General features: G+C 44.5%; 1 protein-coding gene across 1 annotated transcript in view; it reads right to left on the reverse strand.

The window, feature by feature from the left end:
- Nucleotides 1–14988, reverse strand: part of LOC147035048 (cell adhesion molecule 3-like) — a gene marked incomplete at its 5' end in the record, with an annotated part of 407062 nt that extends 392074 nt beyond the window's left edge. Inside the window, 2 exons of the mRNA XM_085893108.1 lie at nucleotides 13775–13862; nucleotides 14935–14988. Coding sequence (XP_085749234.1) covers nucleotides 13775–13862; nucleotides 14935–14988 — 142 coding nt within the window. The remainder of the gene's footprint in view (nucleotides 1–13774; nucleotides 13863–14934) is intronic.
- Nucleotides 14989–15524: the final 536 nt, after the last annotated feature.

Consider the following 15524-nt stretch of genomic DNA (forward strand, 5'->3'; position numbering starts at 1 on the left):
CGTCAAGGTGTGACCGGGCCTTAAGATAAGCCTCTGCGGAAGAAAATAGTTAATCCCATCTTGTGAAATGTGTATAATATGCTAAAGAAAGCTCTGTGGATCATATGACTCTCACAAAGCATTGGTGTTCTGTATTAATCATGCTGAAACAAGTTCTATTCCTTTTCATAGTGGGATTGGTACTCTGTTCAGAAATTACACTAATTTCTTAGTGTATGCTTTCAAATGTTTTAAAATAATGTGAAGGTAAAAGAATTATAATTTTTGCGTGAGAAGGGTATTGAAGTGGAAGAAGAGCGCCCGCCATGACGTCACTTCCGGACTTCCGGTTCCAGCATTGGTGCACATGGACGGCTGGGTGGCGAGCTCTCCTTCCAGTCCTTTTCAAGCATTTTGCGTATTTTGTTATCGTGATTTGTGTCAGGGCCTGTGGAACCGTACTTATGTTTTTAATGCTCATAACAGTTTTAGCGGGTCGGTAAGTTAGTTTATATAAAGAATCAGGGGGAGGCCTCGTGTTAAGTTTAGAATTAAGTCAGTTGGGGCCTTGGGAGTATGGGGATAAACAAGGTTATAAATCGAGACCGAAGGAGAAAGAAAGAGAAGTTTGTAAAACGTAATAGTTGCTCAATGTGGGCTAAGTTAACAATAAGGGAAGCAGAGGGTTCTTATTGTTGCAGGAGGTGTGAGGTCATCGCCCACTTGAGGATGGTTATTAAGAGGTTGAAGGAACGCATCAATAATTTGCAGCAAGTAGCAGAATGTGAGAAATTTGTACATAACAGTTGGTTCCGGTTGTGGAGGGAGATTGCTGAGGATATTGGAAGTGGTGACAGTGCAGCAGGGACAGGCGGTGGTGACGGTGCAACGGGGGCAGGCAGTGGTGACGGTGCAACGGGGGCAAGTAGTGGAGGAGGTGCGGCAGGTGCAGGTAGTGGTGGAGGTGCAGGCAGTGGAGGATGTGCAGGAGGTATAGGCAGTGGCAGAGTTGCAGTGGGTACAGGCAGTGGTGGAGGTGCAGCGTGTGCAGGTGAAGTGTGTGCAGGCAGTAGTACATGTGCAGCGGGTGCAGGCAGTGACAGAGGTGCAGTGGGTGTGGACAGTGGCAGAGGTGCAGCATGTGCAGGCAGTGGCAGTAGTGCAGCAGGTGCGGGCAGTGGCGGATGTGCAGCGTGTGCGGGCAGTGGTGGATGTGCAGCGTGTGTGGGCAGTGGTGGATGTGCAGAATGTGTGGGCAGTGGCAGAGGTGCAGCGGGTGCAGGCAGTGGCGGAGGTGCAGCAGGTGTGGGCAGTGGCGGAGGTGCAGCGGGTGCAGGCTGTGGTGGAGGTACAGCAGGTGCAGGCAGTGGCGGAAGTGCAGTGGGTGCAGGCAGTGGTGGAGGTGCAGCATGTGCAGGCAGTGGCGGAGGTGTAGCGGGTGTGGGCAGTGGCAGAGGTGCAGCGTGTGCGGGCAGTGGCAGAGGTGCAGCGGGTGCGGGCAGTGGCAGAGGTGCAGCTTGTGCAGGCAGTGGTGTTGGCGCCAAAATATAAATTGGTAGAAATGAGGTATGGGACAATTTTTGTGGGTGATGAGACAACTAAATATGTCAATCCTTCATTCTGCAGGAAGGATCATAAACATAGAATTCTGTGCAGTTTTGAAGGAGCAGGAGTTAAGGACATTGAAAGAAGGGTAAACGATATTGTGGCGGGTCATGGCAGGATGAAGTCGGTTGTGGTACACCTAGGTGTGAATGATTTTGGGAACATTTACTCAGAGGTTTTGAAAAATAGATACAGGATATTGAGTAAGCGGCTGAAAGCAAAGGTATGTGAGCTCATGTTTTCTGGTATTTTCCCAAGATTAGGAAACAACATAGAAACTAGAGGGGGAGCACTCGGGAGAGTGCAAAACCTCCGCCGCCAATACTGCTGGGTCACTCAAGTGAACCTTATATCTTATTCATTAAATATGATGTCAACAGTGCTGACAGTTATAGTTCTTTTCTCCAACATTTTTTTTTTGGGGGGGGGGGGTGGTTGGAAATGACTTAAAACATGTAGAAATGCAAAAAAAAAATTTTTTTTCTCCAACAATTTTTTTTTTGGGGGGGGGGGGACAAAGTCCAAAATCTGATGGCATGATCCTTGAACCATACCTAACGCCCCCACCAAGTTTCGTCGAAATCCGTCAAAGAGTTTTTCCCTAATACTGTTAACAAACAAACAAACAAACAGAAATGGGTGAAAACAGTAACCTCCGATCTTCGATGGCGGAGGTTAATTATGAGCAAAACCTCATCTTGGATAAGTGGAGAAACAACCAAATCTACAAGTGGAGAAACAATTCCCATCGCTATAGTGGTGGGAATTGTTTTTCATGAAGATTCAAGATATGTGCTTCAAACCTATCTTAAACAAAAACAATTCCCATACCTATTGTTGGGCAATGCCAAAAGAGGAAAGAGTAAAAAATAAAGAGGGTGGGTGGTGGCATCTACTTATGAAGATGCGTGTGAGGTACGCAAAAGAGCAGAAATTTTGACATCGTTCCTCCACACTCTTCCTCTCTCACCCCCCCCCCCTCCCACCACCATTCAAACAGCAGCATGGTGGAGACCATGTTGGTAAGGCCATGTTGCATTGCCCTAATTGGAATCAGTGATTCCCATGGCTGCTCAGCAGAAATTCTCCCACCCTGCGATGGAATAGTGTGACATGTCCATAGTGCTCAGCTCCTGAAATGTTCACAACCTGTCAACAGTTTTGCCAAAAGCATTGGCCTTCACCACCTCTGCCTTCATGCACTCATCAAAACCTCCTGGATATACAACTGTATATACATCAAATGTTTCTCAAATATTGCTCAATAGTCATTTCTTGCTTTTCCAAAATGAATGCTCAAATATAAACAAAACTAAGAATATGCCACTGTGATGCAGACTAAATCAGTGAGCTCCCCATCTTTACTTTTTAACAGCACATAAGTTTGTCATGTGCTGAGAATGTGATAAGCAATTCACACATATGCCAAAAGGGAAATAAAAGGGACCTGAACGTATCAACAGAGGAAGGGACTAAACGGCAGCAGACGTCCAAAGGGAGAGGGGGAGGACTGGAGGAGATGTGGTGTTTCAAGTTGGGGCCAGGAGAAAGGTAGTTTTTCTTCATTGATCTCTTCAGATGGATGAAAAAGTGAAATCAAACACTTTTTACTGCTGCTGAGAAATTTTTGTTTCAACAAATTGCATGGCCATTGCTGATGTACTAAATATATCAGCCGATTATAAAGGGACATTAAACTTAAACCACGTTGGGCATTCAAGAGGTTATTGGAACAAGATAATCCAAGAAACGCTTTTATTTTGGAACTTACAAGTATTTAGAATCAGAAAGAAAAAAAACATTTTCCTCACCAATTATAGATATACCTATCACGGGCAGATCCAGAGAAAATTTAGGTGGGGGAGTTGACTGGAGGTTAAGATGTTCACAAATCGCAATATCGACCACAAAGCCTGACTCAAGTCAATGTATTCATCTTTTATTTTTCACTTGACAATATTTAGCTTAAAGAGATAAGTTGTCCTCAATAATGATGAATTTAAACTTGTGCCAATCACAAAAGGTCTACTGAATGAAATGACAGTTTCCTATTTGTACATCGTGAGCTCAACTTAAGTAAGTCCAGAAGCTCCATTTGCTGTGGATTTCCCCATGCAAAGTCACCAATGATGCCATTTGTATCTATGTCTACACCATAGTGAATGTGCGTTAGCAGCAGTCCATCCATCTGACCTTCACACATTGTTGTCTGAAGTGAAATACTGCAGAGACTGTTGTCCTTCCAGTAGGATCTCCCAATTCAGCCAGAAAACTCTGTAATTCTGTCAGAGTGGTCAATGGGTTCTTGATCACCTCCCTGTACTAAGGTCGGTCTTGCCCAGTTACTCAGTTTTGTTGAAAAGCCAGTTCTAGGAAGAGTCTGGGTAGTTCCATATTCTTTCCATTTCCTCATTATGGAGCTCACTGTGCTCTTGGGAATGTTCAACACTTTAGAAGTTGTTTTATACCCTTCTCCAGATTATTGCCTCCTCACAATTCTATCTGGGAGTTCTGCAGAGCTGTTATGTTCCTTGGACTACATGGTAGTGTTTCTGCTCTGATATGCACTGTCAACTGTGGCACTTTCTATAGAATTTGTGTTTCTTTCTAAATCATGTCCAATCAATTAAATTGGCCACAGGTGGACTCCAATTAAATTGTCGAGACATCTCAAGGATGATATGATCACAGGAAATTGAATGCACCTGCGCTCAATTTGGAGTGTCATAGCAAAGGGGTTGAATACTTATGGACAAGACATTTCTGCATTTCATTTTAAATAAATTTACAAATATTTCTAAAAACACGTTTTCACTTTGTCATGATGAGGTATTTAGTGTAGAATGGTGACAAACAATTTTCAATTTAATCCATTTTAAATTCAGGCTGGAACAAGAAAATGTGACAAAAGTCAAAAGGTATGAATTTTCTAAAGGCACTGTGTGTAATCAATGCACATCTTACACTGAGGAAGCAACTTTTGTTTGTTGTTCCACTATTCAACACACCAAATATAAACTCTGCTTTTGAGATGGATAATTTTCCAATGATAGATCCATGGATGTTGTAATTATTTGCATCGGATAACAAAGTAAATATCTGCAAGGGGGTCAAAGCCAAGCACATTCAACAATTGGCATTGCAAAGGATTAGAGTAAAAAACGGTTTTGCCCGGAGCTAGTAGCATCCTACCAGAGAATAAAGTGAAACAAATGTGTATGATATGCGTAAAAAACTGTGTTTTTATTACCCCAAACTCAATTGTTTCTTTTCACAAGTTCAGGAGATGAAATGATGAATGGTTTTACGAGACTGAGTCAAAGAAGATTTTGGGCTCTTTGGCACTGATATTCATGACGCAAATACACAAAATGTTTCGAATACATATCAACAAAAACAGATCAGATGTGCACAAAATGCTATGAAAAAGACTCCAAACATGAAAGCTAAACTCACCATTGCGGATTGTCAGATAGTCGTAATATCAGAAAATGTCGCTTTGTCAGAAAAACAGCCCATGACATCGCTATTGATTGAAGCTTGAATAATGCGTGCCAAGTGGCTTCACCAAGCAATCCACTTCACCAAGCAATAATTTTTATTTGTATTTATCTATGTTGAAGTGACTGGTCGCATAATGGAAGAATGTACAAAAATGGGAAACGTCATTGAAAATAAAATTTCATATTTTCAGCGAGCCAGCCACCGCTTGTTGCGCTGCAGAACAGCACGTGGCCAACACACGCGAGTGGCCCCTGAACTTTGTTCAAGTCAATAGATATAGTATTCAGTGACAGTGTGAATATTGTGGAGCACTCGCCAAGTAACTAAAGTTCTCCAATGAAATGGTTAAAAAGGAACGGCTGGCTTAGCCAGGAATGATTAGTCATATTAAACACCTCCCAGATGCCCAAGCAATGTCGGATTTGGACAAATGAACACTTTTTTTTAGCAGTCGGAACTGCTGCCAAATTCGATTCTGGAGCTGAAATTTTGGAATTCAACTTAGTTTAAGAGATTCTCGAGGTTATCACATGTGCGGAAATTAAATAAAACCACGAATACTGACGTCTACGGGCGTTTATAAGCATTGCAATGTACCCTGTGATTCGTAGCTATGATGAACAGGCATTTGATAATATGAGTGAGGAAAGCGGAAAAAAAAAACTTTATCGTGAAGAAATCATTGCGGCCTGTTCCAAGTCAAGGCATAGTTGAGCAGGCCAAAAATATGGCTGCTTCAGACCCTAACGAGGTTACACAGGATATGCCTTCAGAAGGCTGTTAATCATCTTCAAAAGGGATGTTTTTAAGAACGAAAACACCAAATTTTCACTTGTGGACTTCCTTGGTGTTTTCTTAGTATGTCTGTAAAGTTTCAGGCTGTTATGACTCATGGTTTTGGAGTTATGGAGGATACACACACCCACACAACACACTTATTAGTCAAATCATTATATTACAAATGTGATATATGTATATATATATATATATATATATATATATATATATATATATATATATATATATATATGTATATATATCGTGTGGAGTGTGACAAGCGCTACTCCAATCTCCAATGGACTAAGTCCTGCGCATTCACACACTAAAGCATCACTTCCGACCCAAAGGCATCGGCCAAGACACTGATGTCAAAAGAGATTTTATGGTAACAATTGGTTAAACATCAAACGGAGCTGGCTATAAGTATTTTGAGCTTATTTACCCTCATTAGGATGACATGCCATATAAATATATTATCATGTCCAGGGGGTTAAGTTAATTATCCCTCCTGACCCAGTTGTCATGGACAGGCGGTTACCACCGACGAGAACAAATCGCCAAATGATTTCCTTTGGAGGCAAACAGCCAAAACCCTTGGGGATTATGGCGCGCGTGAGACAGCAGGTGGCGAAGCACGTATCAGAGGTGTTCACCAGGACTGAAGCACAAGGGTTTATACTCAAACCCCTCTTCCTGTGCAGGCTGGAGTTCCTCAAGGTAGCGTTCTGGGCCCTGTTCTTTTTCTGGTTTTCATTAATGATCTCTCGGACTCTCTGGAAAATCCTCTATTTCTCTTTGCCGACGACTCCACCCTCTGCCGTACCATCTGTCATCCCTCAGACTGGCAAGCAGCAGCTTCTTCGCTCACTGCAGATCTGGATAAAATCACAAACTGGTCCAACACGTGGAACATGTCTTTCAATCCAGACAAATCTCACACTCTCACTATGTCTCTTCGAAAGGACCGTTTACAAAACCCCCCATCCACTTTCTCAACAATCCTCTGGAAGAAGTCTTTTCTTTCAAGCTTCTAGGTCTCACTATCTGCCATGACCTTTCCTGGGAAAGTCACATTTCCAACCTCGCCTCAAAAGCCAGTCGCCGACTGGGAATCCTCCGTCGTGCTCAGTCCTTCCTCGGCCCTCTTGAGCTCCTGACCACTTACAAAGCTTTTGTCCGTAGCCTGATGGAGTACTGCTCTCCCCTCTGGGCTGGTGCTCCTGCCTCCCACCTTTCTCGGCTTCACGCTGTCGAAACCAGGGCATTTAAGATCATCGGCATCTCCCGCAATGAAGCTGAGTCTTTGGGCCTCTCACTCAATCACTGCAGGTTGGTCGGTGGTCTTTCTGTCTTCTACCGACTCCTCTCCAGCCTTGCCCCCCTGCTCTCTCTGCGATTTGTCCCCACCACATTTCCACAGGGCGCTCAAGGTCCGCCAACAACCCCCTTCTGGTAAAACTACCAAAATCACGAATCACTGCTCATCTTCACTCTTTCATTCCTCTTTTTCCCGCCTTTGGAATAAACTTCCTCACTCTATTCTTTCCCTTTCTTCCCTCCAGGCTTTCAAAACAGCTGTTCACCACCACCTCTTATCTTCCCCCATCCAAATCCTCGATCTTTTCTACCCCCGATAATCCACCCAAGCCCACTTCCTTCATTTCTCCTACTTTCCTTCCTGAAAGTCCCTGAAATGTCCATCTTCTCTTCGCCATGTTCCCCGTCCCATCCCCATCCCTCTCCCTTCCACAGTTCACCTAATGTGTCTGTTCCCCACTGTTTTGTCCCTTCCACTCCCGCCCCTCTTGTCTCATGCCTCCTTGCTGTGAGTTGTGTGTTAGCTCTCATACGAGCCTCGACCAAGGTATACAAAAAAATAAAAAAAATAAAAAAAAAACCCATGACAAATAGATAGACACAAGCAAATTTAAAAAATAAGGGTTTAATGAATATAAATCAAATATTTATAATGGGAATAAATCAACATGTGATAATAAAAACATGGGGTAAACTAAAGCTAATTTTGAGACGTCTCCACACAGAATCAAATACAGACAAGGGGAAAGGTGAAATAAAAGAAAATCCCTTCCTTTATCCTCAAACTTAGCTGTGTGTCCAGAGATGATCTTTTCAAAGCTTGGCGATGGAAGCGCGTCGTCCTGCATGGGAAACCACATCCAAAATGGCGCCAAGTCGCTCTCTGGGCGGGAGACGTATGTGAAGCAATTTGGTGGCGGTATTCAACGCCAGGGCCCAGAAAACGCCGTGCAGCTTCTTTTCATGAACAAACTTGCCACACCGTTCCTCTCTAAGCAAGGGGTCCGCTCACAACCATGGCTCGCCTTTTTCTTTGAACATGCAATGGGATAATGCCGAGTTATCACTGAGAGATGACGACCCTTCTTCTCTCATTCTCCCTCTCATAAAACGTACAACTTCACGTCTCAGCCGAACAGTAATGGCTCGCGTCTTGCTCCAGCATGCAGGCAAATTCACATAGCATAAACACAAAAATCGCCCCGCCTTCTTCGACATGTCAAGGAGAAGTCAGCCAGCGAGACCCTCCGTCTCCATTGCATACCTCACACTAACTATCTGCTATCCGATCATGCCCCCCACTCTCTTCAGAAACGTACAAACTTCACGACCCAGCCTAACAGTCAATGGCGAGCATCTTCGTTCAGAACATGAACGAATTCACACCAGCACGAACGAAGAGAATCGTGCTGCTATTTTGTAATGCCAAGAGGAGAGCAAAAAAAAGACCCTCTGTCTCAACCACATTCCTCACACCAACTATCTGCTCTCCGATCATGACCCCCCCCTCCTTTCATGTCACACCGACCAGTGATCAACCTTGGGGGCGTAACTTGCTGGTCCGAAGCTGGGGGGGGGAGGTGTCTGCTCGGTAATGTTCAGCTCTGTTGTTGAAAATATTGTTCTTTTACTTCTGGTTTTGTAAATGCAAAAACGTGGGAAAAGGTCACAGGGGGCAATCACATACTGGGACAAATTAGCTTTTAGCCCCACCTAATTAACAGAGCACCACCCCCCCCCCCACATGATGACATGCAACAATCTTAAGCTGACAGTTTCCCCGACTTAATTTACATTGAGATATCTCATCCTCGTCCACGGACCATGCTACACCATACAATCCTTCCTTTACTCTGAAACTCCTCTATCTACCCCACAAACAGAACAATATAAAACCAATGTTGACCGCAGTCGTCTAAATTCCAATCATACATCGTGGCTATAATGATGAGCATCAGCCATAGATTGTCTTACACCGTAAAACCGCAAAGTCCACAAACAACAATAGACAAACTGTCGACAAGCCGCTATCACAATGGAACAAACCAAGTGAGTCAAAAAACAGAGTAGAAAAGGATATGCAAACTTGCATACAAGGAGAAATAAAATGCAAAACTTAACCCATTGGATGCCACAGATCACACTTGTACAACAAGACAATAATGCAGGCTAGACTTCCTTTTTATCGATACGATGCGTAGGATGGACGAAACCAGGAGCAAGACCAAAGCCAGTGACGATGGTGTCCAAACATGAAGTAAAACAGTCACGAGCAGGGCCAGCGATGAGTAGGCCTTCAACCAGGCCACGTGGTTGTCTTTGTTTGTTTCCCCAAGTAGACCTCCTGGTCGGCACTTCTTCCACCTCAACGTACTTCTTTGCACTCTGTTAACATGGGGATCTCCTGTCTGAAATCTTTCTTCCCCTCTCAAAAGGCAGGGCGACACCAGCTTTTCTCGATACCAAAGCTTCTACAAGATCCTCTGTGAACCACTTGATTGACCTCCTTGCACACGAGCCTCCCTTAGTCCTCCATGCTGGTAGCCTCCATTCTCGTTCCTCCAACAAGTTCCTCTCTTGGTTCTCTGCAATGGCCTAAGTCCTCTTGTTCCTCCTGGGTGGGCTCCTCCTCTGGAGTGCCATCCACGAGGGCAGCTTCAATGAAAATAAATGTACATCTTTTCTTCCAGGCTCCACAGCCCGCTGTGCTGCCATGGCAAGAAAACACCGGGCAGAGACCGTAATCGGCCTCCTTTAAAATCTGTCATACGTACGGCTGCGATGGGAAGTCCTCACCGAACCCTGCCTATAAAACAGGAGGTATTTACACATCCATAATTAATTTGTCGACCCTGTCTCAAAATTACATACACTGCCTCCTCAGCATCACGTGCGTAATGTACTCAATAAACAGGGACGAAGACTCTGAAGTGGGAACAATATGTTTAAACCAGACATGGGCACAACACAGCACAGCAACGGAAGATGGGCGGGTCACATGACTCTCCTTAACCATGCATGCATGCATTAGCGTAAACTACTGATACATCTCAACATGCAACAAATGACTTACCGTATTTTCCGGTGTATAAACCGCACTTTTTTATCAGGGAAAAAGGTAAAAGTTCGGGGTGTGGTTAATACTCAGGTATAGAACAATAGGTTTAATCCAGAGTGGAAAAAAAATGTCTTAAAAACAATCAATGCTGAATTTCAATTACTAGTACGTGCCCGTACGTGCAAAAAAAATAAAAATAAAAACTTTCAAACCGCGAGCCAGAAACAACCACACAGGCCGTTCCTTCGCTCTCATAAACGACGACTGGATTGCGGCATTGTGTTTATCTATAAATGCGCATAAGAGATCGAGAAATTATTACAATACAGGAAGTCATCACTATCCGGAAGTGGTGCGTGCCCGTACGGAATGTTCACATACATTCCACGAATTATCGCTTGCATTGAAGTAACAACTGCTGTGATACTTACACACACAGAGTTAATTAAAATCCAAATTAAAATCAAGTTTACATCCCTGTCTTTGCTTGCCATGACATTCGCTGCCATTGACCATTGCCACTCCTACGCCACGGTAACTAAGGCACCGATCGATCCCCATCGTAACCGGCACAGCACGTGACATCATCGTCGGCCGGCCACGCACCGGCCTATGCAGCAACGTGTCCTTTCATTGGTTGGTAAATAAATGGCCACAATTTGGGAAGCACTTGTCCGATTAACATCAAACCTTGAAAAGGCACATACTCAGGGCCCAGCAATATACCTGGCAAGTTTCAATTAGATCGGACCAGTGGTTGTCGAGAAACAGCAGTCACACACACACACACACACACACACACACACACACACACACACACACACACACACACACACACACACACACACCTGGAATTATAGATAGATATTCCAAATAACACTTTTGTAGATGGAGCCTCGTGGCTCTGAAAACGCCATTAACACACACAAAAAAAAGAACACTTGGGCTCACATCAAAAGAAGAATTATTCACAATAATCCAATAACGGAGCACCCACCTCAAATAAGCTTGCACGGCCAACTTCCCTCATATATCGCGTTCTTGAGGAAGACACCGCCCAAAGACAAGTTTCCAGCCGGCATCATTGTTCGTGTGCAGCAGAAGGGGTGGATAGACGAGGGACTTGTAGTGGTGACTATCTTTTTACATGCATCATTTTCGACATGAACATCTGATGCAGGCAGAATTAATCCAACAAGCTCATTCCTTACACGCTGACGCTATGCGAGGAAATCATGGATAGCAAGGCGTGGATTAAAACTAGGAACAACCACCAATCAACCCCGAGTACTTTTCCATACGAGGGCAGGAAATGGATTTTAAAGGAAGAACCTTGAGAGCGAGAAGCCACGTGGGACAGTGAAGATTTAAGAAGTACCAGTGCTGCTCGGTTCTTTTGGCTTCCCTTTGGTTCTCTTCGTTTGGTTCTTCCCTCCTTTATATCAGCGGTTCATAACTTGCTTCCTGCAGATTACTCGCGTCGACCAGATGAACTTTTTTACTTCGCAGGCCTTTGTATTTGACCCAGATTCCGAGGAGCATTGGCTCGACGCATTTGGTTGAACTTTCACCATTACTCCCGTCACTACATTGGCTGAGCATTATGCTGGCTGGGAGACTGCCGGCGTTCATCAGGAGGATGAGAAAGTTCGACCTTCTGATGATCTGCGGCTGGATCGTCAAGGTGTGGGAGGAGATACCGTCGGACATCATCAAGCGAGCATTTCTGAAATGCTGCATCTCCAACAAGATGGACGGCACAGAGGATGACATCATTTGGGAGGAGGAGATGACGACAGTGACAGTGTATTGCTTTATCTTGATTCAGACAAGGAGTTATCCTCGGGGTCGGACATCCAGGAACTTCGCCGACCCATAATGCAATGTCCGCACAGTAACGCTGGCGAAGGGGAAAACAAAGTACCTCGTCCGCTCGGATCGCCCTGCCATGCGTTGCAGCGGTGTATGTAGCGCTAGCGCTATCGCACGGCACTCGACTCGTACATGGTTACAAGTTTGTTTCTTTCGTAGCCTTTATTACACATTATTATTTGCAACAATGCCGAAAAGTTGCTGTATTTTCAGTTGTACTAATAACAAAGCAAAAAAATTCAGAACTCTCCTTTTATCTCATACCAAGTCAGGCTATTGAACGAGAGAGGATACTTCTGTGGCTTAGAGCCATCAATCGTGGCATCAATTTCCATCAAATGTTAGAGTTTGATGGTTGATCAAACAAATATTAGAGGCTCTAACATGGTTACCTCCAACATTTTTGTGTAGCACAGTCTGCTCCCAACCAGAGACAAAACATTTGTGGACTTCCAGTGAACGGTAGTTTTTCATTGCTTCATGTGTAAACACTCCTGAGATTAAAAAGAAAAATATATTCTGTGGTTAGTTATTAAAATAGTACCAGGGCAATTAAGGAATGGTACATCACGCAAAAAACATTAATGCCTTGGCCCTTCATTGCCATTAATAGGACTAGTACGGGCCCGTAGGTGCAGCCTCTCTCTCTCTCTCTCAAACCTCGAAAAGGCACATCCGCTGGTCCACAGGAATATTCCTGGCAAGTTTCAATCGTGCAAAAGGAATAATAAAAAAGAAAGAAAGAAATATTAATTGTGATGTCATTCGTGACGTCATAGCACCGTGACCTGTCATTGATCAGCAGATAAATGTCCGTAACTTGGGAACCGCTGGTCCGATTAATATCAAACCTTGAATAGCACATCCGCGGGGCCCCGGCAATATTCCTGGCAAGTTTCAATCAGATCGGACCGTCGATCGTGCAAAACAAACAAAAAAAAGAATAAATAAGTAAACATTAATTGTGACGTCATTCGTGACGTCATAGCACCGTGTCTTGTCATTGGTCGACAGATAAATGGCCGTAACTTGGGAACCGCTTGTCCGGTTCATATCAAACCTTGAAAAGGCACATCCACGGGTCCCCAGCAATATTCTTGGCAAGTTTCAATGAGATCGGACCGGTGGTTGTTGAGAAACGGTGGTCGCAGACAGACAGACACACAGAGATTGCTGGAATTATAGATAGATTAGAACTTGCAAACTAAATGCAATGACAATGTGTCGGCCTTTCCTATAAGTTCACTGCAGTCTTGTCCTCAGCCCAGGCGCTTCAACTCAGCAGCCACAAGAAATAGCCACGCACTGCTACATCATTACAAAACGTAGAGACACACAGGCACACATGCTCACTCACATACGGCAACGCTCATACACATCATGAAAATCAGGGATAAGGCACAATTTATACAACATGAATGTGAGCAATATTTTAATCATTCATTGACATTCTGGCTGGGTGAGTGAGTGACCCACAGCTTGCACAGTTTAGTTAACTCACCGTCACACAGCACAGACAAGGCAGGTCAATTAAAACTATTACTAACTAGCCACGTCAGCTCGGGAGTTCAAAAATAATTGAAATAATATATTAACAATCCAGTACAGTAATATTTGATAACACACAGTTAAAACTTGGTTTAAAATTGAATTACATACCTGGTGTCTTGACTAGACACGTGTATCCGTCCGGGTATTGCACGTTCGGCCATTCCTTCGGGTTGTCGATCCACGAATCACCGGGATACTGGTCGGGACAACAATCAAGGTCAATTAACTGTATTTTGGCTCGATATCCAGCCGATGCATCACCTCATAAATGGTCTATATGTTGATATGACATTGCAAACACTTGGGTGAACACGATGTATCAACAATTTATCTGAAATACATCGACAGAAAAAAAACAAATCACTCGGCTTTGCGAGCAAGTAAAACCACGATGTTCGTGCGTCTGCGACCTGTGCTGCGTTTGTTTTCCCCTTTGCCAACATGGCGGTCGCGTCACCAAGCGAAGTCACGTGACGATGTACGTGTGTCTGCGGCCGGTGCTGCGTTTGTTTTCCCCTTTGCCAACATGGCGGTCGCATCACCAAGCGAAGTCACGTGACGATGTACGTGTGTCTGCGACCGGTGCTGCGTTTGTTTTCCCCTTTGCCAACATGGCGGTCGCGTCACCAAGCGAAGTCACGTGACGATGTACGTGTGTCTGCGACCTGTGCTGCGTTTGTTTTCCCCTTTGCCAACATGGCGGTCACGTCACCAAGCGAAGTCACGTGACTGTGACGTATGTCCGACCTCAAGAATTTTCCGTCTTCGATGAGGAAAGCATTGACGAGGATTTCCTCGAGTTTCTCTGAAAAGCTTCATCAAACCCAAAACGCCCCTTTTTGAGGGCCACAAATACAGAAGAAACATGTATGATATCTGTATGAATCCCTTTTTCTGGAAACAACAAAAAAAATCCTCTTGAAAGATTAAAAAATAAGGAAGAAAAAAAAAAAAACTTATTGGTAACTTCTCTCTCACCAACTTCTTGAAAATGAGACCAAGACTGTTAGACAAAATTAAGCAGACATGGGAGTAGGTATATGGATGGTTGGAAGGGATGGATATACCAAACCGATGTTTATAAGCCATGGCAAGACAGTAGATGGCAGTACAAATAACTTTTTATCACAGCTGTTGTCGCTTAAAAAAATAAAATTACAAATTGACATTCAAGACAGAGTTAGGTGATTATGTAAATGAAGTATATACATCAACGAGTGTTCCATGGTTTTAGTTAAATCTGCAAAAGTTTAAAATCTAACCTTTACCTTGGAGTAGTCATGCTGAGCATCACCTGGAGATGCACCCACTGACAGAGTACTTTAGAAGTTGCTGGAAGGTGTGCCCAGCATGATCGGGCAACGGCGGGTCCCTCCTCCCGCCCACTTCCACTCTCTCCTCTTGCCTCCTACCCTCTGAATTGCCACACCACCCCTTCACCTCTTTCCTCCCTACAGACACCCACCCTACCCCTTCCCTCTCTCTGTACTCCCAATCACCCCCCTTCCTCCCACCCCCCTCCCTACAGACACCCACCCTACTCCTTCCCTCTCTCTGTACTGCCAATCACCCCCCCTTTCTCCCACCCCTCCTCCCTACAGACACCCACCCTACTCCTTCCCTCTCTCTGTACTCCCAATCACCCCCCTCCCTACAGACGCCCACCCTACCTCCCTACAGACGCCCACCCTACCCCTTCCCTCTCTCTGGACTCCCAATCACCCCCCCCCTTTCCCCTGCCCTGCCTTGATTACTGCAGGTTGGCTTTGGGGCTTCCGACTATCTGGGAATGTGTACAGTGGAAAAATGCCAGTGATCTCCACAGTTGGCTTGTGATACCATCTGCCACCACCATTAG

This window comes from Eptatretus burgeri, chromosome 1 (genome assembly GCF_056783735.1).
Source record: "Eptatretus burgeri isolate ZD-2024b chromosome 1, Ebu_testis_v1, whole genome shotgun sequence".
NCBI classification, from domain to species: domain Eukaryota; kingdom Metazoa; phylum Chordata; class Myxini; order Myxiniformes; family Myxinidae; genus Eptatretus; species Eptatretus burgeri.